The 27953-nt window shown below is 49.2% G+C and overlaps 13 protein-coding genes across 13 annotated transcripts; 4 read left to right on the top strand and 9 right to left on the bottom strand.

The window, feature by feature from the left end:
- Positions 1-23: 23 nt before the first annotated feature.
- N7539_007291 (proteasome regulatory particle lid subunit RPN6) lies at positions 24-1350 on the bottom strand (the record flags this gene model as incomplete). Its single annotated transcript, XM_056936892.1, has 2 exons — positions 24-1030; positions 1083-1350. The coding sequence occupies 2 exons, from the start codon at positions 1348-1350 to the stop codon at positions 24-26; spliced, it is 1275 nt and encodes a 424-aa protein (XP_056787691.1).
- Positions 1351-1613: 263 nt separating this feature from the next.
- N7539_007290 (rRNA-processing protein SOF1) lies at positions 1614-3081 on the top strand (the record flags this gene model as incomplete). The annotated part of the gene is made up of 3 exons (XM_056936891.1): positions 1614-1616; positions 1676-2655; positions 2721-3081. The coding sequence occupies 3 exons, from the start codon at positions 1614-1616 to the stop codon at positions 3079-3081; spliced, it is 1344 nt and encodes a 447-aa protein (XP_056787690.1).
- A 170-nt stretch (positions 3082-3251) lies between these two features.
- On the bottom strand, positions 3252-4466 carry N7539_007289 (uncharacterized protein; the record flags this gene model as incomplete). The annotated part of the gene is made up of 2 exons (XM_056936890.1): positions 3252-3878; positions 3957-4466. 2 exons carry the CDS (start codon positions 4464-4466, stop codon positions 3252-3254), a joined length of 1137 nt encoding a protein of 378 aa, XP_056787689.1.
- A 3286-nt stretch (positions 4467-7752) lies between these two features.
- N7539_007288 (phf1/phf2 family PHD finger domain-containing protein) lies at positions 7753-8955 on the bottom strand (the record flags this gene model as incomplete). The annotated part of the gene is made up of 1 exon (XM_056936889.1): positions 7753-8955. One exon carries the CDS (start codon positions 8953-8955, stop codon positions 7753-7755), a length of 1203 nt encoding a protein of 400 aa, XP_056787688.1.
- Positions 8956-9532: 577 nt separating this feature from the next.
- On the bottom strand, positions 9533-11151 carry N7539_007287 (CaiB/BaiF CoA transferase family protein; the record flags this gene model as incomplete). Its single annotated transcript, XM_056936888.1, has 6 exons — positions 9533-9744; positions 9811-10104; positions 10165-10669; positions 10729-10852; positions 10956-10987; positions 11050-11151. The coding sequence occupies 6 exons, from the start codon at positions 11149-11151 to the stop codon at positions 9533-9535; spliced, it is 1269 nt and encodes a 422-aa protein (XP_056787687.1).
- Positions 11152-11462: 311 nt separating this feature from the next.
- Positions 11463-12292, top strand: N7539_007286 (riboflavin synthase; the record flags this gene model as incomplete). Its single annotated transcript, XM_056936887.1, has 2 exons — positions 11463-11676; positions 11745-12292. The coding sequence occupies 2 exons, from the start codon at positions 11463-11465 to the stop codon at positions 12290-12292; spliced, it is 762 nt and encodes a 253-aa protein (XP_056787686.1).
- A 1028-nt stretch (positions 12293-13320) lies between these two features.
- N7539_007285 (Brix domain-containing protein) lies at positions 13321-14716 on the bottom strand (the record flags this gene model as incomplete). Its single annotated transcript, XM_056936886.1, has 2 exons — positions 13321-14448; positions 14507-14716. The coding sequence occupies 2 exons, from the start codon at positions 14714-14716 to the stop codon at positions 13321-13323; spliced, it is 1338 nt and encodes a 445-aa protein (XP_056787685.1).
- A 244-nt stretch (positions 14717-14960) lies between these two features.
- rrp3 (RNA-dependent ATPase RRP3) lies at positions 14961-16379 on the top strand (the record flags this gene model as incomplete). Its single annotated transcript, XM_056936885.1, has 1 exon — positions 14961-16379. One exon carries the CDS (start codon positions 14961-14963, stop codon positions 16377-16379), a length of 1419 nt encoding a protein of 472 aa, XP_056787684.1.
- A 571-nt stretch (positions 16380-16950) lies between these two features.
- N7539_007283 (proteasome regulatory particle base subunit RPT5) lies at positions 16951-18537 on the bottom strand (the record flags this gene model as incomplete). Its single annotated transcript, XM_056936884.1, has 3 exons — positions 16951-17609; positions 17681-18096; positions 18224-18537. 3 exons carry the CDS (start codon positions 18535-18537, stop codon positions 16951-16953), a joined length of 1389 nt encoding a protein of 462 aa, XP_056787683.1.
- Positions 18538-18922: 385 nt separating this feature from the next.
- Positions 18923-20955, bottom strand: N7539_007282 (putative trimethyllysine dioxygenase TmlH; the record flags this gene model as incomplete). The annotated part of the gene is made up of 10 exons (XM_056936883.1): positions 18923-19044; positions 19102-19173; positions 19231-19719; positions 19781-19880; positions 19955-20060; positions 20111-20219; positions 20277-20340; positions 20404-20470; positions 20606-20773; positions 20834-20955. Coding segments are annotated over 10 exons (1419 nt in total), but the record flags the coding sequence as incomplete, so codon positions are not given.
- Positions 20956-21409: 454 nt separating this feature from the next.
- N7539_007281 (putative peroxisomal dehydratase) lies at positions 21410-22583 on the bottom strand (the record flags this gene model as incomplete). Its single annotated transcript, XM_056936882.1, has 5 exons — positions 21410-21755; positions 21810-21903; positions 21965-22285; positions 22357-22405; positions 22464-22583. The coding sequence occupies 5 exons, from the start codon at positions 22581-22583 to the stop codon at positions 21410-21412; spliced, it is 930 nt and encodes a 309-aa protein (XP_056787681.1).
- A 624-nt stretch (positions 22584-23207) lies between these two features.
- rmtA (protein-arginine omega-N methyltransferase HMT1) lies at positions 23208-24655 on the bottom strand (the record flags this gene model as incomplete). Its single annotated transcript, XM_056936881.1, has 5 exons — positions 23208-23737; positions 23796-24127; positions 24182-24392; positions 24485-24498; positions 24558-24655. 5 exons carry the CDS (start codon positions 24653-24655, stop codon positions 23208-23210), a joined length of 1185 nt encoding a protein of 394 aa, XP_056787680.1.
- Positions 24656-26144: 1489 nt separating this feature from the next.
- On the top strand, positions 26145-27356 carry N7539_007279 (PGAP3/PER1 family protein; the record flags this gene model as incomplete). The annotated part of the gene is made up of 4 exons (XM_056936880.1): positions 26145-26270; positions 26329-26371; positions 26447-27221; positions 27302-27356. 4 exons carry the CDS (start codon positions 26145-26147, stop codon positions 27354-27356), a joined length of 999 nt encoding a protein of 332 aa, XP_056787679.1.
- Between the last annotated feature and the right edge of the window lie 597 nt (positions 27357-27953).

Genomic DNA, 27953 nt, shown 5'->3' with positions numbered 1-27953 from the left:
GAGACCAGTGGATTCATGTCTATTCACTCCAGAAGCGATGCCTGATTAGTGTACAATCCTTCCACCACGTTACTGAGTTTCTCAATAGTCTCCAGTGCGGCATCGTAAGCCTGATCACGTTCTGTTTCATCGTACACAATCAAACAGCCTGATCCTTGATCAAGGACCCCAATGATCACCTTATCCAGGATCATCTGTGAAAGTTTCCGCTCCACCTGCTGGGTGTCCAGACCGACCATCTTGGCAATGTGTTCCAGCTCCACGCGACTGAATGGTTCGATGACCTTGATCAGATTCTGCTCCAGCATGGCATCATAGAGCCGTCGCAGGTGGTTCCGAATAAAGGTGTCGCTTCCGAGCTCGTAACGATAGTCTGAAAGGGCCTTTTCGTATTGCTCGAGGGACCGGTTGGCATGGGCTCGTGCAACTGCCTTCATAGCTTCCAGACGAGGGCTTGCATACTTCTGAGCCTGTTTGGAACCCAGAAGCTGAGTGACATCATCCACCAAGTTGAGCATGATCTTACAGAGCAACATGTACTGTAGGGAGGCAGTTGCCAGCTCACTCTCATCGAGCGAGCTGTACCCTTCAAGTGCTTCGATGAAGTACGAGAACGCGGTGGTGAAGTCCTTGTCCTCGGCATGCAACATTCCGCTCTGCATATCCAAACCTGCCTGCAAATTGGGTGGCGTGTAAACAGATGCCGCGGACGTCCGGGCGGCTGTCAAGGCGGCCCGGCCTTTGGCCTGGTTGCCCAATGCATGATAAGTCCGCGATTCGAGCAGTTGCACCTCAACCAGCATGAGCTTGTCGTCCAAACGCTTCAACTCGCGAAGAAGAGAGTTGATGAGAGTAAGAGCATCGTAGTAGCTCTGCTTCTGCATGTAGATTGCAACCAGGCGCGCCTGGAGGTTTTGTCGAAGGAACGATCGGCGCTCCGCGATTGCCCATTCTATGCATGACTGAATGACGGCGATTTGGAGGTCCAGGGTGTTGGGGATTTCACTAATGAGGTCCAGGAGCTGGCGAACTGTCATTCAAGTCAGGGTGAAGCTCTCTGCACTCAATTGCTGGCTACTCACCCAGTTTGGCTGTCTTTGCCTTGGCAAATGACGAGAAGGTGTCCCGGCTTGTCTTGATAAGATCTGCGATGTCCTGAGGCTTCTTCGCATCACGATACAGCTCCCCAAGACCTATGAGCGCCTGCTCATAGTCTCGTGATGATGCTTCTGTTGACCCTGGACCTTCCGAAAGGATCTTCTGGTAAGTGTTGGCTGCGGCGGAAGGGTCCTGCTTGGCCCGGTCACGGACTTCCTGTATCCGTGGGGAGACCTGCAGTGTGGCAGCCATGACGAGCGGTCAAGAGGGAGTTCAAGAGCAGTTTATAAATGTAAGAAAGAAGAAAATCCGTTGATGAGACAGGAAGGACTGGGTAAGGTGAGATGACGACGTGACGGTTGGGTTAAACTCACGCTTAGCCGGCGGACAGTCGGGGAGCTTGAAGCTGGCAGCTATGGATCTCACCGCCCGGGCGACGAATCTGCCCGCCAACAGAAAAAAAAGTTCTAGTCGCCGCCTTAGCCCAATCTCTCCGCCACAATCATATCGTCAACATGGTAAGTTCAAAGATGTCTCTTTCCACATATTGCGAAGGAGATGGCTCACTCGAAGTCAGAAAATCAAAGCGCTTTCTCGCCCAACTGCGTCACAGCAGGCGCCTGGGTCATCCACTGTGCGCCAGGCTCGAAACCTAGACCCATCCCAGCACCCGTTTGAGCGGGCGCGTGAGTATACCCGTGCTCTCAATGCTGTGAAGATGGAACGCATGTTTGCCGCTCCGTTTCTGGGTCAAATGGGAGACGGTCATGTTGACGGTGTCTACACAATGGCAAAGGATCCTGGTTCGCTCGAAAGATTTGCCAGCGGTAGCGGTGACGGTGTGGTGAAGGTTTGGGATTTGACCACCCGCGAGGAAGTTTGGAACACACAAGGGCACGAGAACATTATCAAGGGCCTCTGCTGGACACAGGAGAGGAAACTTCTGTCTTGCGCAAGTGATAAGACTATCAAACTTTGGGATCCCTACAACTCTACACCGGAGGCTCCCCCTCTGGCAAGTTACCTCGGCTCAAGCGCCTTTACTGGTCTCTCGCAACACCGAAGTATTCCTTCCTTCGCAGCCTCTTCCTCGGTCATTTCAATCTACGATCTTTCTCGACCTTCATCCACGCCTTCTCAGACGCTGCACTGGCCGACCAGCGTTGACACCATCACGTCGATAGCATTCAACCAGACTGAGACATCTATCCTTGCCTCAACTGCCATCGATCGCTCAATCATCATGTACGATTTGCGTACTTCGTCACCTGTTCAGAAACTCGTCTTGAACCTAGCGTCGAATGCTATTGCCTGGAACCCCATGGAAGCCTTCAACTTTGCCGTGGCCAACGAAGACCACAACGCCTATATCTTTGATATGAGGAAGATGGACCGGGCCCTCAACGTTCTGAAGGATCATGTTGCTGCTGTGATGGATGTGGAGTTTAGCCCCACAGGTGAAGACCTAGTCACCGCATCTTATGATCGCACCGTCCGCTTGTGGAAGAGGAATCGTGGTCACTCGCGCGATATTTATCACACCAAGCGAATGCAACGGTATGTACAATTCAACCCAAGAAACTCTTTCAGAATCATTGCTCGAGTGCTAACGGTCTCGATAGTGTCTTTTCTGCCAAGTTTACACCTGACAACAAATATGTTTTGTCTGGGTCTGACGATGGTAACGTTCGCTTGTGGCGTGCCAACGCTTCTGACCGCAGCGGTATTCAAAGTGCTCGCCAGAGGACTAAGCTGGAGTACGACCAAGCATTGATCAAGCGATATGGGCACATGCCCGAGATTCGCCGTATCAAACGCCAACGTCATCTGCCTAAGCCTATCAAGAAGGCCGGTGAGATCAAGCGTGAGGAGCTCGGCGCGATCAAACGACGCGAGGAGAATGTGAGAAAGCACACCGCCAAGGCCAACCTCAAGGGAAGAAAGAGCGAGCGCGAGAAGATGATCCTGGCTCGCGAGCAATAAATTTGCACTTCCGCTGGCGCGTTCAAGTCAGCGCCAAAAGCGCTCTGCTTTCACAATTTTCATTCCACATGATTCCTCGCGTTGGTGTTTTTAAATCACACGCCTTTAAAAATAATGGATCTCTCATGGCCACACAAGCACAACGTTCTTCGCCCATACTGTTTTTCTTCTCAGTCTACCTTCTTTTCGGTCTGCTGTGAGATTCTAGTCTCTCTTCTCTCAGTTTGCGGGGTAGCCGAAGCGACGGCGTTGTCAATGCGACTCAGGTATCGTGCGATAAGCTGTATTGCCCCAGGCAACACAGCGTACCAACTGACAAGTGTCGCAAATGTGGGCAACCTCACAACACCACCGCGGCCGCTGTCTACGGCATCCACAATTTCGCGAGCAACCTCGAGTGGGTCCAGCACAGGTGCAAAGAAATGGCTTGGAGTACGGATCCAACCAAAGAGCGGCGTGGCCATCTGTCCCGTCTCAACAAGCAAGAATTTGATGTGCTCTTCTCCTCGAAGTTCTGCTTCCATTGTCCGGTGCAGCGCGCTGAGCCCTGCCTTGCTTGCTGAGTAGTCTGACAGCCCTGCTGGAGATAATTGTCCCAGCACTGAGCTGACTGTCACGATGGTACCTCCGTTTTCGGTCTCCGTCATCATATTAGGAACAAATGTCTGATATAGGGAGAAGGCGGCCATCAAGTTCGTTCGGACAGTCTTCTCAAAGTCTTGCGCAGGCAAGTGCAAAAGAGGCCTGCCGTGGATACCGGCTGCAGCACAGTTGATGATGATAGACGGAGGGCCCAGCTGTAGTATAAATATCAGCCTCCATAAATTCATGACCAGAGACACCGTTTCACGACCTCACATCTTTCTGTAACCTACCTGCTGTTCGACTTCTTCTTTGGCGCTCTCCAAAGCACGGCGATCGCCCACGTCGCATGTAATATAGTGCACATTCTCACCAAACACCTCATCTTGCTCCTTGTCACTCATTTTCCTGATGTCCATGACTGCCACACTTGTTCCCTTCATAGCATATATCTGCGCAATCAGAAGCCCAAGCCCGCTGGCGCCGCCGGTCACCAATACCACCTCATTCGCCGGGTCAACCTGGCGTGGAACCCCGTAGGCGATACGCTGGTTGATAACTCGCGCAACAAGGAGTATAGTCAGTGTGGTAGCATATATCACAGACAAAATGAATGCAGTGTCTGTTACTGGTGTGACTTGGGCGCGGAGACAAAGGACGATGACCCAGCCGATGAATGGGCTGAAGATTGTCTTGCCGCAGACCTTGAGAAGAGTATCGAGCGTGAGATGATAATTCCACGGCTTTGGAGCCGTTAGAACTGGCAGCGTACTCCTCGATGAGACTTTCGGCAGTGACTCCATTGTCGACATAGACTTATTTGATTTCAATTACCTCTGCGGTCTTTGTAAACTCGGGCGGTTGGTAGGGACTTAATGGTCAGGAGAGGCGCCGTGATCTCACATTTCAAGAATTATTGAATTGAAAGAACGAAGTCAGCGTATGGCCGTCTTTTCTCAGGATTTGCCAATGGAGACGTGGCAGGTGCTAGTACTAGGCTTTCTCCATGTGAGTGGGAAGCTCCTGAAGTGTTTACCGAGTTGGAATCGCTCGTGAAGCACATGCAAGTGCCCGCCTCATATGGGGCCGATAAGATAACAGGTAGCAGACAGCCCGCCTGTGTCTGGGTACGAGTATGACTCTGCTGGGGATAGTAAAGTTATTTTCCAATTTTCTATGTTTCATGGGTCTTGAATTGATTTCGGAAAATAATCTATTATTTCCCGGAAACGTAAGTAGAGCCTGATCCACAATTGATTTCAAATTTACGGTATTATACAAGAATAGATTATACTGTAAAGAAAAATACAGAGCTAAGTTATGTAAGACTTCTAAGTACTAACGTAATTCCCGGTTAAGCCGGACACCCGGTTAAACCGGACACCCACCACCATTAGGAATTTTGAATCAAGATAATTCGACCAAAACAATATTAATTCACCTCAAATTAGCGCTTATTACATCGGTTTATCTTATGGCCTAAATCTCCACACCCACTATACCTTGCTAGAGCCCTTTTGCGTGGCAAATCTGCCTAATTCGCCGATTCGCCCGCCTCATACGATACTACCTAGTCCTCTTCTACTAGCTACTCTGGCTGCTGAGCTAGCTATAGGCCCTCTGCGATAGTTAGGCCTTCTTCGTGAGCTATCTACCGATACAAGCGTATACGTTTCTAGCGTTTCTTCTTATTCGCGCGGCGTAAATCGGCGTTCTCCTACGCTAATATCGCAGTGTTATATATTGATAAATAAGTACCTTTGATAATCTGGTCCATAGTAGTTTTTAAGGGCGACGGAGGGCTATTTAACCGCTGTTTTAATAGATTCTTAAGTAAGGTAGCCTACCTTTATAGCTAAATTACTATTTTAGGCGTTTTTGGTATAAATTAGCTAGATCTACTACTTAGCCGGCTAGCTAGTAGTATTAGCGTATTTAGCGAGATATTTAACTTAGCTAGTATACGCTCTAGCTTAAACGGTGTAATACTAGTAGTAGCGAAGCTAGTCTAGATAGTCTATAGTTTAAAGGCCTTAGCTCGCGCGCGAGGATAGACTACGAGAAAGTCGAACTTATCGATATAGTTATAGCTATATCGGGCGAGGTCGCTTACGAAGCGACCGTATATACGCTTAAGCGGCGCAAAATATATAATATTAAGCGGTTAGAGTAGATGTGAAGAATACGAAGGTATACAGAGAGGTATAATATCATTCTTAGCGTAGACTCGGTCGAATTAAGGCGTAAGGTAGCTACCGTGGCTATCAAGAATTAATAGCCGATATCAACCTCGTACGCGCGAATTTATATATAGGATAAAGTACTTTTATAGCTAGCGAAGGCCTATCTCATCGGTAGTCTAACCGTTATTCGAGACCTTAATTCGCTAATCGCTCGGTAGATTTAATTCAAACTAACTAGCGATATAAACTTTACCTTGAAATATCACGTATAGCGGGAGCGAGTAGCTATCAGCACAGATAGCTTCGATAGTAGTAACCTATTCGCGGTTTCCTAGCTATAGGATAGAGCGCCGACCGTAGTATTTAGCTCGAGTAACTACCTTCTGTAACGATATAAGGCCTATCGCAAAGCTAGTCTTATTAAAGTTGTAAATATCCTCCGCGAGGATACCGTTCTCTTCCACCACGCGCTTTACGCTCTTAAACCACGTACGAATCGATCGGGGATCCTCGTTTAGGGCGCGCTAGTAGTCGTATCGTCTTAAGAACCGCGTACGAATCTTATCGCGGCGTTGAATAAAGGTTGATAGCTAATTCTTGCTAACGGTAGTTGGGGGTATCTCGCTACGCGCCGTAAGCAGAATATTCGCTATTTCTCGTACGGTAGACGGCCGCGGCGCTACTCCACGCGAATCTATAGAGATAATCTACTTAGTAAGCGAATCCTCTTTAAGCTAAGTCAATTTTTACCGGTAGTGGTATTTATCCACGCGTAAGGATACGCCTACGGCGCGGTTATGTAGTGTAGAGAGCGGTATTTTGTATAGCGTGGCCGCTGCGCGTAGAGATTTGATATTGCCCTTCTGAAGATCCTGAATAGCTAGAAGGATCTTGCCCTCCTGCTTAGCAGATTTTTGCTAGGATTCAGAGCGTTTTGGCGGCATATTTGCTGGTTGAAGCGGAGCGTGTAGAGAGAGAGACGCGATTTTGGTTGGGTGTCCGGTTTAACCGGGTGTCCGGCTTAACCGGGAATTACGTTACCGTATATCAGACTGTTAGTTAACTAAGAGACCCCGCACTAGCGTACACAAAATTATTTTAAAATTCAAATTGCATTTACTATTTATAATCTCGCCAGGTACCTCGCTTACTCTATACTTAATTCCTATATTTTAGAATTCGTTCTCTAGCTAGATAAGTCGCTCTTACTCGAAAAGATCCTCCTTTATTTCTGTTACAGTAATAATATCATTATGTTCTCAAGGTTTATCATCTGTACTAACTACCCGGTGATTCATACAAATAAAAACTAACTTATTTATCTTGTCCGGGTGTAGTGAGTCACGACCTTTGGACCTAACAAAGTTCATTACAGAGAATGATCGCTCAGCTACGACAGAATTCGCTGTTGTGTTATACAATCGGATGGCGAGAGCTACAAGCTCGGGCGCAAAGCGGGACTAAGGATATGAGTTAGCTTAAGACTTGAGAATTGAATCTTTTAGACTTGTGAACAGTTACCGCTCGTATCCAGAAAGTCTCTGGTGTATGCTCAGTCGAGATTCCTGCCTTGCTAACATCGTAGAACTCTTTATGTTGGCCCCGGAAAAGTAAGAACTGAGTCTCATTACTAAGTTACTACTTAACTTAGTACATAGTACTTACATCTCTTTTGAGGACACATGTACAGTTCATACGGATTCAAACACTTGCAAGTCAACTTGACTGAAATTTTATAGCAATTGCGCACAAATATTTATCACGGCAATTTGAATTTGAAAATCCGTGGTGGTCTCGTAAGCTCATTTCCAGACCTCGGGAGGGTAGACCTGTCCAAGCGTGGTGGATTTTTTCGCGCAAAGCCATCGGTCTCAGGAGTCCCCTTGGGACGTGATGATGCTCGCATCTAGTTGAGACCCTGCCAGACTGGTGGGGGACGTCCGGCATCTTGCGCCATCTTCGCTGGACCGTGGAGTTCATGGCTGAAAGTTTGTGAATGAGAGCTCTCAGTAAGAAGTTTCATATCACCAGAGTCCAACATGGGCATAAAACCATTTCCAGCGTCAGGATACAGACGGTGGTCTTCAACAGCGTCCTCGTAGATCTCATCTTCGTTTTGGGGTTCAGGGCTGACGGATGGAGTATCTTGCAAGCTGAATGATACCCGTCTGGTTTGCGCTTTTCTGGCAGCGGGTGTACTGGATCCATTCACTGGGCTGGAATTGGCCGACGTGGTAAGCCCACCAGGTACGGCAGCCATGGAAGCACTCGAATCTCCTGCAATACTTTCACCAGGAGCGGAGGAAGCATTGTTCAATGAGAGCTCCGTCGATGTCGAAGTGCGACGCTTCTTAGCAGAATTGCTATTGGGTGTGGCGTCAGAGACATCGGATTCAGAGCGACTTCTCTTCGCTGACCTCTGTTTTGACTCAAGCGTGGTGGTTTGGTGATTGGTCGGTTCCGGAGTGTTGGGTCGTAAGAAGAACTGTGATGCCGGCAACTGCTTCAAATTGACTGGGAACATCGGGACCGTTGGGTTTCTGCTTGAGACATTGACCAGGAGCTCAACCAGCTGAGCATGTGAGAGACCGGAGAGGTAGGCGCGTCTCTCGTCAGGAGTAAATTGCTCACCCCCAACTTCAAGTTGAGGAGCCGCTTGTAGTCGAGGATGCAGTGTTCGAGTCGCCTTCTTCGTCTTGGCAGTCTTCGTCCTGGCTGCTTTGGGGCGACCCACGGGCTTGCACTTGATGCAATGCCACTCCATGTCCTTCATCAAAATGACACGGTTGTCAATTGATGGATTATGGCACTTCTGATGCCATGTATTGTTGCATCCATCGCAGAATACGATGGCGTTGGAGGCTGGGCTGTGGCCTCTGTTGCAATGTATGCACACTACGTTAGATTCCTTCTTGCGGGAGACGCCCTTTCGTTTGCCCGTAGTGGCTACTGTTGGAGGTGGGACAAAGGCTGTCGGGGCCTTGATCACTCGGCCAGTCCTGCTGGTTCGAGTGTCCATGTTGGTGCTTGTTACCACGGCGCCTGTGGGGTGTGCTGCCATGGTCCTAGCGAGCGATGTTTTGCCTAGGGCCAATGTCTTGGGCGCCATGGGAAATCGAAATCAGGTTGCCAATGACCGACTCTCAAAAACAAAAGAGAAGAGAGAGCAACGTGGGGACTGGGGAGTATCTCAATCCAAAGTTGAATTGAGAGGCTGCAGAATGATGAGTAAGAGAAATGTTGGGCAGACGGAATGGAGAAGGGTGGTTGCGAGTGGAAAGGCCGGGGGAAGTTGCTGCTTTTTATACAACCCACTCCAGAGACCAGACACCAGACTCTACGTAGCTCTGGCTCGTCTGCCTAAGGGTTGCCTGGTCGTGTTTGATGAAGAACATGGTCACTGTCGCCAGTGCCATGGAAAATGCAAATTCCGGAAATGGGCAACTGCGGTACCTGTATACTCTCACGTGACAACGGCATGTGTCCCATCCATTACCTACTTCGGGGAGGCGGGTACCAGCTCTTACAGTCACTGAATTTACATCACAAAAGGAAGGTTGGATTCAGAGATCACCTCTGGAGAATTTCTATCTTATTCAATAGAAATTTTTTGCTGTTGCCTGATTTGAAACTTATATACACTTGTACAGTAATGATGAAATTCTGACCACCCGTTTTCTTCACATTCAAGATACCACACCATCCGTCTTTAATTGAGCGATATCGGTAATGCTATAATTCAACATTGTTGCGAGCACTTCATTGGTATGTTGACCCAGCGTTGGAGGAGGTGTACGCACACCAGGCTTCGCCTCGGAATATTTGATGGGTGTATTGACCAGCTTAATGAGACCGCAAGCAGGGTGATCTACTTCAGTGACCATGTTTCGCGCGAGGACTAAGAAAATTGTGTGAGCAGGATACGTCATTTGGGACGTTGGAACGCAAAGAGCTGAAAGCGTACCATGTTCATGATTCAATGTCCCTTGGATATCATTCACCGCTGCATATGGCATACCACTGCCTTCGAAAATATCAAGCCATTCTTTCGTCGTCTTCTGTTGGGTTGTGTTCTCAATCAAGCCATCAATGTCTTCTCTATGTTTCACACGATCACTGTTTGTGACAAAACGAGCGTCATTCTTCCATGCAGGAAAGCCAAGACGGTCACAAAGAACACCAAATAGGCGGTCATTGCCTCCTCCAAAGAGAATATCACCGTCCTTTGTCTTGTAGCTTCGGTATGGCACAATTGACGCTAGGAGCAATCTTCAGTATTAGTAGCATTCAATGCATGGCTCCTTTTTTTTCCACTTACGATGAGCGGTTCCCCAACGCCCTGAATCTTTCTGCCCGCTGATCAACGCAGAGCTCGCCAGGTTAGACAAGGTAGCGACCTGACAATCACTCAAGCAAGCGTCAATATGTTGGCCCTTGCCCGTTCTCATCCTTCCTAACAAAGCAGCCATGATTGCATTGGAAGTATACAATCCAGTGGTCAAATCAGTGACTGCGACGCCGACTTTGACAGGAGGACCGTCACGCGATCCGGTGATGTGCATCAATCCCATCTCTGCCTCTACCATGACATCGTACCCAGCCCTGTTGCTGTATGGCCCAGTCTGGCCATAGCCTGTAATACTGGCATAAATCAATTGGGGATTGATTTTGTGAAGCGTCTCAAAGTCCAATCCATATTTCTTCAGTGCTCCTGGGACGTAATTTTCGACGAAGACATCGCATTCCTTGGCGAGCTTGTGTAGAATCTCGACGCCAGCCTTATGCTGGAATGATAGAGCGAGTGACTTTTTGTTGCGATTGACCTAATCGACGATAAGGCTTTGCAATCGACAAGCGCTTACTGGGGGGAGTCTTCTCATACCGCTAAATAGTATGCGCTTTCACCTGGGCCTTGTCTGGACGCATCCTCATACTTTGCGTATGGTGGGCCCCAGGCTCTGGTATCATCACCCCTAACGGGATGCTCGACCTTAATCACATCTGCACTATGAATGACAAGTTAAAATGTCAGTAATGAAGGCCAGTGATCCTGCTTGCTGCGCAATTGACATCCAGATCAGTGATCTAGTAGTAGGGTTAGGCTCTCACCCTAGATCACCTAGTATTTGGGTGCAATATGGCTGTGGTTTATGGACAGGTCAGTCAATATCGCAATGACCTAGGGACGAAACAAAACACTCACCCCAGCTAGTACCCGTGTCATGTCAAGTACACGAATTCCTTTCAAAGGAAGTGTGCCATCTACAGGCGAAGCGGTTGCGGAATAGCTCCGCATGGGCCGCATTGCTACAATGCGCGATGAGGCATTGCCTGGTCGGTAGGGCTTTAAACGGCACAGAAGTGAGAGAGACATGCTTCATAACAAATGCTATAGATCAGCTCCCAAAGAAACGGAAAATGGAGCAAGGAACCAAAAGGAATGGAAATTTGACGAGAATCAATCAACTCCAACTTCTTAAATGGGAGTCTGGGGTAAATGGAAACTCCGCCAAAACGCCGACGACGACACCGCTCGGAGTGGGGCCAAAAGCCGAGGTCGACGGGCGCCTTCTCCAATTGTGTCATCCTGCAGCTTCGTCCAGTATCACCGCAAACATGTTTACTGGCCTGGTTGAGACCATCGGAAGTAGGTCTGTCGTGGTCTACCAATATATTCAACATGAACTGACATCCCTTGCTTGTATAGCTGTCACAGCTCTAGAGCCTCTCGACACCACGTCAAGTGGGGGCGGGGGTACTTCGCTGACTATCTCCGACTGTGAAGAGATCCTTACCGATGCTCATCTGGGGGACAGTATCGCCGTCAATGGTATGAGCTCTGCAAGGGAATATACAGCGATTTATGACGCTATACTGATGGTGTCTTTCATTCTCTAGGGACATGCCTGACTGTCACCGCTTTTGAGAAAGGCTGGTTCAAGGTCGGCTGTGCGCCGGAAACACTGCGAAGAACAAATCTTGGATCTCTGAAGGCTGGGTCCAAAGTGAACCTCGAGCGCGCAGTCTCTGCCGATACTCGAATGGGTGGTCACTTTGTTCAAGGTCACGTTGACACCGTCGCGACGATCCTATCCGTGACGCCAGATGGCAACGCCCTGGTGTTCCGCCTGCAGCCGCGTGACAAGGATGTGCTGCGCTACGTCGTCGAAAAGGGATACGTCACTCTTGACGGCGCTAGTCTGACGGTCACAAAAGTAGTCGACGGAGCTGAGGGATACTGGGAGGTGATGCTGATTGCCTATACGCAAGAGAAGATCGTCACTGCGAGCAAGAAGCCTGGCGAGGAAGTGAATGTGGAAATTGATATCGTCGGGAAATATGTCGAGAAGAGCGTTCAAGGTTACTTTGCCGGCACATCCGGTGGAGATTTCGCCATATTGGAGAAGATGGTGTCCCGTCTCGTTGACGAGAAGTTGAAACGCTGAGCTGGATGGTCTACGGACGCATCCACATGCAAGAATCTAAGCTTTTCTCCGATCTATACAATTCCTTACTTCATAGGTCATCGATCTGCAATTGAGCATGCAACAGTCCGTTCATTTTATATGCTGAAGAGGAATCCAGTGATTTGGTGGAATCTTTAGGTAAGGCTCTGTAAAATCAACGACACTAATCCTGACGCACACCCCTTGCTATTGGAGAAAGCCGCATGTTCCTACAGAAATCTCATGCCACGATGTTTTCCTATCCTGCCTACCATAACCTCTGGCAAGTGCACTAGGGTAAATAGACCAGCTAATTCACTGTTACTGGCCTCAGTAACTGATCAATGAAACTGTAACTGTTTCTTGACAGGAATCATAATGTGAAGGTCCCCGGAAAGGCCCTAGGTCCTTATGGCCATGGCTCGATATCATGCATTTGATTCTTACCGCAGATTCCAGTCAAAAGACTACGACCTCACGACTCGCCTTAGAACAACAAGTTAAATCAACTACGCTCTCGACTCGGCTTGGCGATATCTTTGGACAATTGAATAGCTCACGTTGCTTCTTTCCATGACAATAAGAACGTAGAGTAATATGACATGGCGCGCTCAGACAATGCAGAAAGTGCAATGGGCAGCTCGGAATATTGTATTAGAACAGTGTATGTTTGTTGAGAACACCCATGGATGGATCTTCAGAGCCCAACGCTAGGTGTATCGAACGAGACCAAGAACATGGAAAGAAGAGTGAGGGCTGAGAAGCCTTGCCCCCAAGTACAACAACTTTTGATCTGCATACGCTCATGAAATAAAACAGACCACCATAAAGCTCGTGGGTATAATGTATGGATCGGCGATCCAGTAATGTACAGGACCAGTTGCCGACTGAACCACTCGGGTCTGTGGAATGACTCAAGACCTGGCAGGCGTGCGGGCGACTCGAACCACCATAATGCGATCGATGCGTTCAAAAGCCTTGCTGAACATGGAGAGAAATAACGTCAAAAATTCTCCATTTTCAAGCGCTCACTCCTGCATGGAGTCATCAGAATCGGCTTCGGGTTCCTCGTCATTATCATCGTCATCGTAGTCACTGAGCCATTCGCCATCCTCCTCGTCCATCTCATCCATGTCCTCATCCTCATCCTCGTCAACTTCCTCCCCATTGGCCTTAGCTTTGGCCTTTTCTGCCTTCTTTCTTTCAACATTCTCCTTCTGCTGCTTCTTGCGCTGTTCCTTCTCCTTGCGACGCTTTTCCCAGCTCTTGTCCAAGGACTTCACTTCCGCCGCAGACTTGGTAATGAAGTCGTGCCACATGATCTTGCCCTCGCAAACGCCGTCCTCGACCTTCATCAGACGGAGTTTCATGCGTGGACCCAACTCGACCAACTTGACCGCGCGTTTCTCAACTCCAGGCGTGTCCACCTTCTTCTGAGCCTTGTCGCCAGCCTTTTGGCGTTGCGCCTCTCGTTTGTTGAGAATCTTGCGGGTTGTGCTTTCCGCAACTTCGACTTCCGCGTCGGTGTCGAGTTCGGTTTCACTCGCAGAGGTGTATCCGGCGGCCGATGGATCCAGTAGATAATCAGCAGCATCTTCTAGCTTGCCCAAGTTGGGCACGGCTGCCTTCTTCTTTTCCCGATTGCGAATCTCCTTGGGGTCCAAGCGGCGGATACGTTTTGAGACACCCGTCTTCTTTGTTGCAATTGCGTAGTGTCGTAGGTGAAGAACGTACGAGCCGTCGTCAGATTCACTGGGTTCTCTGTTTAAGAGCATAACGCGGCGAATCGAGGAGAGAGGTTGGGCTTGCGGGTTGATTGGAGGAAAAAGAGACTGGAAGATGGTGGTCGTAAGGGACTCGAGACGCTTGGGTACTTTTGAGTCTTCGGTAGCGTGAGGAGAATTGAAGTTGTTCATCACAAGCAAAGGGGGAGTCTTGTGATCTTGTCCACCGCTACGTGGACGCTTCAATGAACGCTCGACGTCCTTGCAAAGCGAATAGTTCTCAACTTGGAAATGAAGAGTCGGTCCACGGGGAGTCACAGCGAGTCGCATATTTGTGTTTCCTGTTTTGGATTTGGAGAAAAGCATCAAGTGAGTGACACCGAGGGGGCCGGCCATCACGGTATAGTCGCGAAGTCGGTTAGATTTCCGTTCCTAAGTAACAGCGTTAGATACGAGTTCGCGGCGACAATTCCGAGCAAAATCCACCAACCTTCAATCGCACGGCAGTATCAGGCTCCATCATTCGGCGAACATCCTTGACCAGCTGCGTCACGCTGGTGCCGACTTGAGAAGCGCCCACTCGGATGACCATAGACTTGGGGGCCTTGGTCATCGACGACGCTGAACCTTTGCCAGCCGCAGCTGCAGAGGCATTTTGCGCCCGAAGATGGGTGCGCTTCTTCACACGAGCCTTCGCCATATCGAATGTAATACAGTTGTCGACGACTTTCTTTATAGGAGATAATAGATTGTCCACGAGGAAGTTCGGACAAAGTACTGCCCGGCTTTTACTGATAAGCTGGAAGTTTTTTTTGTCTCCAAAATTCCAGGGCGGAGCCAATGCGGATCATTGATGTTGCGGACCCACCCAAAATTATCTCGAAGATCTCGAACGGTAATTACTTTTTTTCGGGCTAGAATATTCTTCAAGTCATAACGAAAAGATGTCTGCGATCAAAAAAAGAAAGGTCTCAGGCGAGAAGCCTACGTCTATATCTCAGGAAGAAAATGATGCTAATTCCGTGAGCTCACAATCTGGCGACGAGACTACAAATTCAGACGCCCCGGATGCCGATGCGAAGGCGTCGAGCGCTCCACAGACATTCAAGGAACTCGGAGTGATCGATTCTATCTGCGAAGCATGTGAAAGTTTGGGATACAAGAAACCTACGGCGATTCAAGCCGAAGCGATACCTTTGGCTTTACAAAACCGAGACCTCATCGGTCTTGCTGAAACAGGTTCGGGAAAGACCGCGGCTTTTGCAATCCCAATCCTGCAAGACCTCATGAGCCGACCTCAAGCGTTCCACGGGCTTGTCATCGCACCCACGAGAGAGTTGGCATACCAAATTGGAAAATCTTTCGATTCACTCGGCTCGACTATCAGTGTCCGAACGACAGTCATTGTCGGAGGCATGGACATGGTGCCCCAGTCTATCGCACTGGGCAAGAAGCCGCATATCATCGTCGCTACGCCTGGTCGTTTGCTTGATCACCTCGAAAACACAAAGGGCTTCAGTCTGCGCTCTTTGAAATACCTCGTCATGGATGAAGCCGATCGCTTGCTGGACATGGACTTCGGACCACTCCTCGACAAGATTCTCAAAGTCCTGCCTAGGGAGCGTCGCACATTCTTGTTCTCCGCGACTCTGAGCAACAAGGTCGAATCTTTACAGCGCGCCTCTCTCTCCAACCCTCTGCGCGTATCCGTGTCTTCCAGCAAGTACCAGACAGTCTCGACTCTTCAACAATACTTCCTGCTGCGTCCCCACAAGCACAAGGATATCTACTTGATCTATCTCCTGAACGAATTTGCTGGCCAGTCAGCAATTGTGTTCACGAGGACAGTACACGAGACACAACGCGTTGCTTTCCTTCTTCGTGCGCTTGGGTTCGGTGCCATTCCTCTCCACGGTCAACTGTCACAGTCTGCTCGGTTGGGTGCTCTGGGTAAATTCCGTTCACGCTCGCGGGATATTCTCGTTGCTACCGATGTTGCCGCTCGTGGTCTTGATATTCCATCCGTCGACGTAGTCCTGAACTTCGATCTTCCCACCGATAGCAAAACATATATCCATCGTGTCGGTCGTACCGCTCGTGCTGGAAAGTCTGGTGTTGCGATTAGTTTCTGCACTCAATACGATGTGGAAATTTGGCAAAGGATTGAGGCTGCTCTTGGCAAGCAACTTCCCGAGTACGAGGTCGCCAAAGATGAGGTGATGGTCCTTGCCGAGCGAGTGGGCGAAGCTCAACGGCAAGCGATTATGGAAATGAAGAACTTTGACGAGAAGAAAGGAACCCGAGGCAAGAAGTTTGGCAAGGGCAAGCGTTCTCGGGATGACATGGATCAAGAAGAAGGTTAAAATGGAAAATATCCAATCTTAGAATTACATGCCCACCTGGGGACTTCCTAGCATTATATCTTGAAAGCACATGTTGGCAGCTACAAATATCTTGACAAATACTGTAGCAGTGCTTGTCAGCGCTCGGTGTCGAATGTCATCTGTATGACGTTGCAAAAGCAGCTAAACCACCTTTCGACGGGCTTTTTTCGTCTGTACACACAACAGAACTGAGAATTTCTTTCTTTTCCATTAGCGCGACCTAGCCTTCAGATGTCTTCAAATGAAATAACATATCTCTTCCAAGTCGACCACTATGGGCCTCTTGCCGTTGCTTCAAAAGCGTGCTGTATCGAATCTATCTCTAACGGGTTGTATTGTTTATAGTCTCCATTCGGCGTCCACTGAAATTCCAAGGGAAGTCGCGGAACGAGGTTATCACCATAGGAGCTGAGGCTAAGTACCAGGCGGATGGATTCATTCGAGGGCGAATCGTAGAGACAAGGTCATGGGAATTAAATCCGAGGAAGAAAAGGGGAAGAGGGAGATAATGATATTGAAACGACATTAAGTCGTGATTGGGGTGTGAGAATTAAACATAAATTCCCATGTTGGTATCCTTCTTTTTCGCCTGCACCTCAGCAATAGCGTCGACATAGTTTTCGTGGCCGACCTTGCTCATTCCCTTGCGCAGGGCAATCATACCAGCCTCAACGCAAACTGCCTTCAGCTGTGCACCACCGAACTCGTCAGTGCTGCGCGCTAACTCGGCCCAGTTCACCGAGTCCTCAACAGACATTTTACGTGAGTGAATTTGGAGAATGTTGGCACGAGCCTCCTCGTTGGGCAGCGGGAATTCGATCTTGCGGTCCAGACGACCAGATCGGAGGAGTGCTGGATCCAGCACATCCACACGGTTAGTCGCGGCCAGGACCTTGATCCGATCGTCGGAAGCAAAACCATCCAACTGATTCAGCAATTCCAGCATGGTTCGTTGCACCTCACGATCACCGGACTTTTCTGAGTCGAAACGCTTGGTACCCACGGCATCAAGTTCGTCAATGAAAATGATTGATGGCGCCTTCTCTTTAGCGAGAGCAAAGCAGTCACGGACTAGCTTGGCACCATCACCAATAAACATCTGCACCAGTTGAGGACCAGCAAGCTTGAGGAAAGTCGCATTTGTCTCGGCAGCACAAGCTCGTGCAAGAAGTGTCTTACCGGTACCCGGTGGTCCGTACATGAGAGCACCTGCGGTAGAAATAGAAAAATGTTAGATCCCTTATGGTCCGCCTTTGTAAACGGGGTGCAGAAACACCTACCCTTTGGCGCCTTAATACCGATCTTACTGAAGCGTTCAGCCTCCTTCATTGGCCACACAATAGCCTCCACAATCTCTTCAATCTGCTTGTCCAACCCACCGATATCGGTGTACTTCTCTGTGGGCTTCTCGTCGACCTCCATGGCCTTCACCCGGTTGTCGTATTCTGCGGGGAGTGTATCAAGAACCAGGTATGAATCCTTGTTGACACCAATCAGATCAGCGGGCTTCAATTTCTCGTGATCAACAAGGCCAATGAGAGGGAGGAAGATCGTCTGTCGGGTCGATGTTTTGATGACGGCCGACTTGCCAACGCGGGTGGCATCCAAATCGATGTTGGCCCCTTCCTCGGCAGCCTCAGCTTCGACATCAAGATCCAACAACTCAACAACATTTCCCACAAGATAAGGTAATTGTCTTTATGACGAAGAAATAACGTTAGCCACTAGAACTGAGCGCATGGTTCCTGAGATGAACGCCCAACAATCGTGTGATGGGGGAGCGTCTCCAAGACAGTCTCCCAAAGCAGTTGATGGCTCCATACCTGTTGTTTTCGATCTTCTCGTGGTTGTCCTTGACCTTCTCCCGCATCGTACTTTGCTCGTGTGTAAGCCGTTGGAATTCGCTCTTCATGATGCGCATCTCGTTCTCTAGCATTCGCCGCCTCTTGACGATATCCGCTGTGCTTGAGTGCAAGATCTCATCATCAAGGAGCTCCTCCTCATCATCCTTCTTTTCGGCATCCTGCATTTCGGCATCTCCGTCGTGACTAGGCTTCTTGCCATCTCCGTCACTATTTTCCTGCTTCTTGTCTCTGTTCTCGCGTTCGAGATCGTCGAGATCTTCGAGGGTGGACATTTTCGGAAGCTTGCAAAGGGCCGGTAAGTTGTTTCAAATCAATGATGGAAGCTGGAGATGTAGTGATTGTAGGCTGTGAGAAAGTGCGGTGGTTGATTCAGCAAGGTGTAGACGGGAAGAGCTGCTGATGACCGAGCTCCGACAACGTCAGCCAAATCACGTGAGGAACTGGACAGTAGCAGACGCACGGTCCAGTGGTCCACGCTTCACGCTATGGGCTTAATTGTAGTTTTCCTTAAGAGCATAAATCTATCTTGGGGCTCATTTTCACACACAAATTTTCGAGTACAAGCTCTACAACAGTTAAAGATATCTGGACTTGGAGACCCTCTTCAATAGCATCTATTGCGATCGATGTAAACATACCTCCTCTGCGCAATGCATTCTAATAGATCGAGTAAGGGCTGTCGGGCCTTTTGAACTGGTTAATGTTCCCAAGGTTATCCAACACCTTCTGTCGGCCAAACTTCAGAAGTCGGAAACGAGAAACAAAGTCGTCGTTGTTGACTAGGTAGTCACTCGTGTCAGCATGCAATCTGCGCCCGAACTTCAGCTCAAACGTACCGTAGCCACCACACATACGACGCTTGCCAGTAAACTCAGATCGCCCGTGCAACATTCTCCAATTATCAAAAACTGTCGCAACATTAGCTGGAAGCCGGAAGTTCCGCGGTTGCAGATGGGCCCACTTACTCAACGCTGTTCCTGGTTGCAGCTGGGTCCAGATCTCATTCGATGAGTCGGTCAGAATGTTGTTATACACTCTGGCAGCTTCGTACCACTCCTTTTGCTCATTGATGTGCCAGTTGGCCTTCGGAGCTCGATCATAATTATTCCATCGAATCTGGTAGACCGCTTTTGTGTCATCGTGAACGGAAAAGACCGGCGCAGTCGAGGAGGGTTGTATACACACGTCTTCGTTTCCGCTTGCATGCCACGGATGGCGTGAGGTGGAAAGGATCTTGTATGATTGAGGGCTCGTCTTAGCCAGCTTCTTAGCTGCTGCAAAACCATCAACCAGCAAGCTTTCTCCTCCTTTACCATCTGTGTGCGACAGCAGGTGGAAGAGCTGCAGCCTCGCGGGATCACTGAAGTAGGTGTTGTCCGTGTGAGCTCCAAGCCACTCATTCGTGTAGGCTGTGTCCTTGTATGTCAGATCCGCAGTGAAATCCCAGAATCCGCCTATGGATATGGTCAGCTTCTTTATCCGCAATTGGTCTTTGGGTGGAGGAACATCACTGACCATAGTGTGTATGTCTTATGAATGCAATTCTCTCAATTAGAGCTTTTGTCGACTGCGGATCAACAGGCACGCCTTGAACAAATGAGAACCCCCACTTCCACTAATTCGGAGTGAGCATTTGTCCATAAGGCCGTGGAATGGGGTGCTGGATATCAATGGTGACACAATACTGACAATATTCTCTAGCCATTCTAAGACTGCTTTGTCTTCGGACATGACCGCGTCGTACGCCACCTCCGGATATGGATTCCCGTCTCGTTGTTCGTAGACCTCGAATGGTCTAAATAAGTTGGTTAGCATGCTTCAAGCTGCCACACGTTCTGGACATACCGTGGCAATCTGATCGCATCTGCTGCTGCCGACTTGGCAGCAGGTTTAGTATTTCCGCGATGCGCCGCAAGCCAATTCCATGAATATGTGCTTTCATGTCCGTCATTCCCTAAGTCCGGGTAAGCAATGTGAAAGCTGGAATCTTGGAGTCAATGTTACTTCTTACATTTCACGCGCACATTCTCGGCATCCACGCTGCGGACAGACTTCGGTCTGACTTTCGGTGAAATCTGGTAACGAAATCTTGAGTGTTAGTTCAGGGGAAGTCAAATGGTAGTGAGTGGTAGACATACCGAAAACGTGTCGACAATCCTTTGTTTGGTATCCGGGTGGACACACTTTGGACATTGACAATTTTCCCTGGTATCAGTCCGATTTAGCAAGCATCCTATCTCCGGGTCTTGCTAGGAGCGAAATACCTCATGAATAAAGATCCGCTATCGATTCCATCTTAGTTTCGACATCAGAAGAGTTTGGCGACCATTTCAAACTTACAACTGCCAGAAAGGACCTTCCTCTGGACGGTTGGTTTTCACCACAGTATTGCCGTAGCTTTGAGCTAACCGGAACGCCTTCTGGACTTTCGCATCCTTGAAATCATTCTTGGCACTCTCAACCTTGGGAGCTTCACTGCCACTTTGGGTAGAAGTGGACTGAGGGCGTCTGCTCCCGTATAGCCAGAGTGCATGGCGAGTTCTACCATTGCATGCCCTACTGGCCTACATGTGAACCTCAAATAAGCATGTTAGCTCAACAAGCCTCACTTTGGAGCCACATAGCAACCAGACGAATTTCCACCCACCGATACGCAACTCTTGAAGACGCTCGACGGTGAACAGGAAGCTCTAAGCACGCATGTTAGCGTCAAGAACGTTCCGGATATCTGGCCTAGGTTCACCTATGTAGTGCCCACGAGGCTGTTCCTCTCAGAGAGATCAAACGAGTACCGCTCATATTTTCGAGTATGCGAACATGCGTTTCTTGTCGCGGCCACGGCAAAGTGCACGCAATAGGTACTTTCTGGGGAAATGGCCCGAGCGAGGTAGCTTGTTAACGGCCGAGGTTAAATTCACGTGACTAACTATACTGAGTCCGCTCTTTGGCGCCGCTTCGAAGCCGACAATAAGAAACTGCCTACGGGATTGGTGGACAGGCTTCCGAGTAAAAACAAGTGGGTTTAAAATTTGTGATGATGCTTATATGCCCAACAACAATTGAGGTAGGCTCAAGTCAGCCGTGTCAGCTCAAATGCATATCTCAAGCTGCCGTCTTAAACTAGTACGACCAAGATCCAAGTCCCTAAAGCTTGCTTTTTTCTCCGACAACTTTGACCAGTGCACGGCCGTTGCTAAGAACAACTTTTCCGGACTGATTCTTGGTCACAAAGCGAACCTCCTCGAAGCCATCCGACTGCTTGTCACCCATTCGCCAGATTTCCGTAGTGAGCTGGTCGCCCGGGCGAACAGGCGAAGCGAAACGCGCCTGGAATTCCTTGAGGTTGTCAGGGTTGCTCCCACCGAGCTCGCGAAGAACGCCGTGCGCGGTAGTATTCCAGCTGAAGAGACCGTGGATGATGGTACCGCCGAAGCCCATCTTCTGACCTGGCTCAGGCGTAGCATGAAGCGGATTGTAGTCTCCATTCAGGCTAGAGGTCATCAGCGCTGGCTTTCGGGTAATATGACGTGAACAAGGGTCTTACCGATACAGATGAGCTGTTTCCATATTTGTCTGAACAACGTGAGTAGCATCGGGCTTCTTCTCTGCAGGGGGAGGGAAGTTGACCGTAGCGGGACCTATACGCTCTGTCAATTAGAGTCATCGGCGAACAGATATGGGATTGAACGATAAACGAACCTTTGGGACCACCCCATCCACCCTGGCCAACTAGGAAGCCGCTACTCAAGACCTTGGAATACACCTCGCCGGTCTTTGCATCAACAATGGATTGCTCGGTCTCAACGACCGTGCCCGGCTTGCCCTTGTCATAGACCCCAATAACTTTATTTCGCAGCTCAAACTTCTTTCCGGCGCTTGTCGGAGGTAGAGGCTTCAGTACTGTGATCTTTCGCTGACCGTCAACACCGTGGCGGTGATCCAAATCAGGGACGCCTGGAATCTTGACAGCCTTTTGGCGGGCATAGAAGTCAACGACCTCCTGATCGGTGAGCTTGAATGCTAAACAATGGCGAGTCAGCGTGTCACAAAAGCTCTATCGGTTAGACTGAGGGATTGAGTGCGATGCATACGGAGAATGAGCGGGTAAGTGGGAAAAACAGAGAAGCTTGGATGCAATTCCTGTAACGAAATGTTAGAGTCAGGAGCTCATCATGGCAATTGGTTGGTACAATCGTACGTAGAGGAAATGCAATTCGTCGGCCTTTACACCAATACTGTTGGCAAAGAGTAAGACATCTCGCTTCTGCCAAGAAACTTCTTGGGAAGGAAATTCATGGCCGGCTCCTGGGGCAGTCATGATGTGTATGTACCAGCAATCGAAGTAAGAATTCAACAAGAAAACTAAGTGGAAGATGCGCGGATTGAGAGCAAGAAATAGCGGAGAGGAGACAAGCTAAAGCTGGAGTAATTGCGGGGCGGCGATGAGCCGAGGATCTGATAGAAAGTTGCCGATGCCGAGAAAACGCCCTTCCCTGCCGTCAACTTCTCCCTGGACCTCTTGCCAAACCAAGGCGCGTGTAGCCGTGTACGTATTGACAGAAATTCTAGTTCTATACTGGTTTTCTTCCAAGAATGAATTTGCTTTCTTTGACCAAGAACGATGAGATATGAGAAAGAGCGCCGGAGTTGCTAGACTAAGCATCGACTCGGGGTATCTACTTGGAAATTCGAGGAGCTTCACAATCACCTCTCCGTATCGCGCCATGTAGTAGTGCCTTTTACCTGCCACCCAAATAAATCCAAAAATTTAACGCCGAAAGGTGGAAACCCAGAAAAAGAGGCCGGAGTCACATCGGATCACTCTGTGCAAAGCCTGAGTTGCCTATGCTGATGTGCAGTGCATCGACTGGAAGATGCCAAGATCGTGTGGAAATTCATCGAAAAATCGAAAAGGACGTGGGGTTCGGTATAAGTTTAGCACCTATATCAGGTCAGTCATTTGTCGCTCTTGCGAGTACGCAATTGGAAGGGTGACGCACATGCGATAGAAGCAGCTGCCCTCTGCGAAGCGAGTAGGATCCTCCACATCGAATTTGTAGGAGATGTTAATATCCAGATCACGCTTGTTCTTGTCGTTAGGGCGGTTCTCGAGGACACCAGAAACGGTCTCACCCTCCTCCACGGTGAGGACGTCACGAAGATAGAACACGGTCTGCTTCCAGTGAGTGTATTTGGCGTGAGGACCGGTGGAGAAGTGGATGGGCTTGTGGCAAGCGCTGAAGTCAATGTCGAACCAGGCAATAAGGGCGTGGATGAAGTCGGAGCGTTGCGCAGTCAGCTTGTAAGGGACCTTGAAGGCGAGATCGGCGGTTGTGACAGTGTTGAGGTCAAAAGTGATGATCTCACAGGGCTCAGTGACCAGAGCCTTCATCTCAACGGTGTCGACGAGAGGCTCAGTAAGAGCGATCTCCTTCATAGGGCTGTAGTTGAAGCCGTAGACATTGTCCCAGACTATTGATAACAGAGTCAGAAATCGGCGTCTCGAATAGATGGCTGCTGGAATACCCACATCCAATCTTGTCATCCTTGTACTCGCCGTCCTCGATAGCAGCGACATACATGGTCGCCTTGTCGGGGAAGATCTTGCCATCAGCAGCGAGATAGGTATCACGGGCATAGAGGACGGTGTCCAGCATGGACTCGTAGAGTAGGAAGTAACCCATCCACTCAGAGATGATGATGTCAACCTTGGGGAACGGGAGATGAACCTCCTCCATCTTGCCTTGAAGAAGGGTAATCTTGTCACTGAGCCCATTGACGGCAACAATTTCCCGAGCCTTCACAATGATGGAGGACATGTCGACACCAATCACATGCTTGGCACCGGCGCGAGCGGCGAACCTATATTCCCAAGTCAATCTCTAGGACAAGTGCCATACTTTCGGGGAATCGTACATGCTCAGGATACCAGTTCCACAGCCAACATCAAGGACGACCTTGTCCTTGAAAATGTGGCGGTTCTGGTAGATAGAGTCGCGGTAAGAACGAGTGCGCACGTCATCTTTCTGCAGGAAGAAAGAGGATCCTGTTAGCAAAGCCCTCAATTGGTTGTGAGATGAGTCCACATGGATGGAAGAAATTCTCACCAGCATCTCCTCGTGAATTCCTGCCATGGTTAGATAGAGACATTAGCTAATGCTGCTAGCGAAAAACCTTCTGTCCGGTGAAGAATTGAGATGATGGGTCTTATTTGATTACCGTGGTGGTCGTAGCTGTTTAACAATTAGTACAACAGACAATCATGAGAGTCAAGCGAATCAAATAGTCTTACCTGGTAAAGTAGCGCACTTCAGCGTGCTCAGCGCCGACCATGCGTTCGGCGCTGCTGGCAATAACACCGGAGGCATTGGCGGCATCTGCTTCACTCATGTTGACTGTAATACAAGAATGATCTTGAAGGGGAGAATTTGTGAGAATGGGATGAGGAGACTGCGACAACGAAGCAGAAAAGCTAGACGCGAAATAACCACGGCCTTATCTTTCGCCTCCCAAACTTTTTTTTCCTCAGCACCTCCCAATGCCAAGCATGAACTCCAAAACGTCCCCGCCAGCGCTAGGCCATTTTCAGCCAATCACATGCCACTTTCAGCCCTAAAGCTTCTAGGGCTAATCGATGGTAACGGTCTGGCAGTCACCCTCAATGGATCTGCAGCCCCCTGGTCTCACCACTTATTTCACCGCCCATCGAAAGCCTTATTTGTCTGGGGGGCTTCGGCCGGCAGACAGATTGGGTCGGCCGTGGTGGGGTGCTACCAATGATCGTTGTCACTAGTTAACTAATAATGACAAGTTGACAACTCACAAGAGTGCTTGTAGTCGTGGCAGAGTATAGTACTTCATCAAGTATTGTGCTGGTGAAATTCAAATGATTCCACACAGAAAATATAGATCTACACAGATGATATAGACCGTTTTGAAGTCTTGAGAGAGATATGACAGGCAACTTCCAATTTAGCTAAGAAGGACTTTGAGCACCTCTTCTTGAGTCGATCTTTACTTATCAGGTAAACTACCTACTCTGATGGCATTTTTAGGCTAAGCATAGCAGTTAAGAAGGAGCCCGGTCGGCGAAACGAAATCTCTGGAACGCTCACAGAACGGAATATCAGCAAGTGAAGCTCGCTTGACTACCTTCCGAGTACCGGACTGCTTATTAGTCATGTACCTGCTGACTACCTAGGTATTTCGGACGGGCCCTTGGATAGTTGTGTGTTTGGCATTGCATTATTGGGTAGACTTGGTGTTGACATGACATATATGTCCATGAAGCAAAAGTTTGGAGTTCATACATCAAGCTATCCGCATGTCGCGCTCGTGTCAAGGTGAAGGGTGTACTGGAACGAAATGTGTGACCTAAGTACTGGTCGCGTCATAGTGTGCGTGCTCTGAACCTCATGAACTATATAGATATCGCTTCTGATGCTCTTGAAATAATCTCTGCAGACCTAGTGAGACGAGTCCATCCTACCTTAGAAAGCTCCATTAGTCAGCGAGGAGAGGATCACTGGCGACCCATGTACCTACCTTGACAGATTGACGCGGTGCCAATCGAGATCTTAAACAGCCCTGAGTACATCATCTCAATCATGCAGGGACGTCTCAGACTGAAGTTGGGGTCATATTGTGGGTCAAAAGGACTGCAAATAGTCAGAACACCGATGTGTAACTTCTAGAGCATTCAACTCGCACTGTCGTCATGAACCTGGTAAATCTGCCTGATGACAACGAAGCTTAGCTGGAGACGTATATGCCAAGACCGCCCGGGGAAATGCCGCCCCATTGAGTCCGCTGGGTTCGTCATGTTCAGCTTCTTGACACCAATGCAGTTTTACAGGGCCTGGGTCTCTGACTGATCACCATGTTCCTGCGCCCAAGACAGTCGATCTCCTTGAGCCTGGTGGTGATTGCTGTGTTGGCTTTGCTTGTCAATCCCTCCTCAGCGTCTCTGGGTGACCATCTTCCGGACTTCAAGGAATGCGTCCAGGTAGAATCCCCTGCCCGAGTCTGGAGTGACGCACATGGACTCACTTCCATCTTCGCAGGTTTGCAAAACTGAGAACTGTCAGAATGGCAATTCAGTGCTCCGTGAGTCACTCATTTCTTAATCATACCTGTTATTTGGAGCAAGTTCCAAAGCTAATCAACGTCTCTCTTGTATAGCGCTGCACCTCCGCTTGCTATTTTGGACCTGCCCAGCCGAGTGCGATTACACTTGCCAACATGTCATTACCGACCGTCGAGTCTCGCGTGATCCGCCAATGCTGAGTCCCGTGGTGCAATTCCACGGCAAGTGGCCATTCCGCAGGATGCTGGGCATGCAGGAGCCCTTTTCCGTGCTCTTCTCCTTCCTCAACTTCGCCGCTCACTGGCACGGCATGTCGCGTGTTCAAGAATCGATTCCGGACTGGTATTCGATGCGCAAATACTACATGATGTTTGGGTATATTGGATTGACTAGCTGGACGTTCAGCATGATCTTCCACACACGGGACTTCAATATCACGGAAAAGCTGGACTACTGGGCGGCAGGCGCCAGCGTCCTGTACAGTTTGTATATGGCGTTGATTCGGATCATGCGCCTGGACTTGGAGAGTCCGCCGTATCGCCCCACACTGCGGCGTCTGTGGACGGCGATTTGCATCCTGCTGTACACGATGCATGTGTGCTATCTGACGTTCTGGTCCTGGAATTACACATATAATATGGCAGCAAATGTAGTGGTGGGCGTTATCGGAAACTTGCTGTGGACGACATTTAGCATCGTACGATACCGGCAGCAGATGAAGTCATGGACAGCATGGCCTGGTATGATTGTCGCGTGGATCATACTCGCGATGAGCTTGGAGCTCTTTGACTTCCCGCCATGGCAGGGCATGATTGATGCACACAGTCTGTGGCATTTGGGCACTGTGGTGCCTACCGCATGGTGGTACTCGTAAGCGATTTTCCTCTCTTTGATACCCATTGCCGTCTTCGGGTTCGGGTCGAACGGTGACTTACAGCCATGTTTCTTAGGTTCCTCATCAGAGATGCGCAGGATGATATTGCTGGAATCCGCCTGAAAGCATGAGGTGAGCGTCACAGCTCACTCGGCATCTATTGAGAGTCCGGTCTCGAGCTTCAGAATTGCCGGGATATACTAGATATTTAGAGTTCAGTCTTTTGCGGAGATTGGATAATGAATTTGACGCCACAAGGTGACTCTATACATATACTGGACAGCTCTCTGGTGCAAAGTTGTCAAATATCTCAGTAGTCAGGGCTATTCCCCGCAATTTATCAACACGAAGAGCATATAGACCCGGAGTCCAACGTGGTGCTCTCAAACAGTGACACCAAATGGAGCTTACCCTATATACCTCCTACGACGTTGGAAATCAGGCACGTTTGGTAGCGGGTCTGACCCCGGATACCTAATCTCGGTCACTGTGAGACCTAAGGCAGGGATAACATCCATATCTAAGTTAGTATTTAACTAGTATCTAGGTATCAAGGTGGAAAACCTTCTTCAGAAATCTTAAGGGAAGAAGAAATTCAGAATGAGGGAAACATCATGCAAGCTGTCGCTGCATGCCATTAGGAGAGTGGTTGTGTGGACAAACCAAATTGTTTTTGATATTTATACAAGGCCGCTGAAGTCTGACCAGCCAAGCGGCCGGTAGCTGCT

This window comes from Penicillium diatomitis, assembly GCF_028827545.1.
Source record: "Penicillium diatomitis strain IBT 30728 chromosome Unknown utg000010l_segment0_segment0, whole genome shotgun sequence".
In the NCBI taxonomy this organism is placed as follows: Eukaryota; Fungi; Ascomycota; class Eurotiomycetes; order Eurotiales; family Aspergillaceae; genus Penicillium; species Penicillium diatomitis.
Note: the sequence above shows the minus strand (reverse complement) of the source record. Positions and strands in the feature narration are given on the sequence as shown.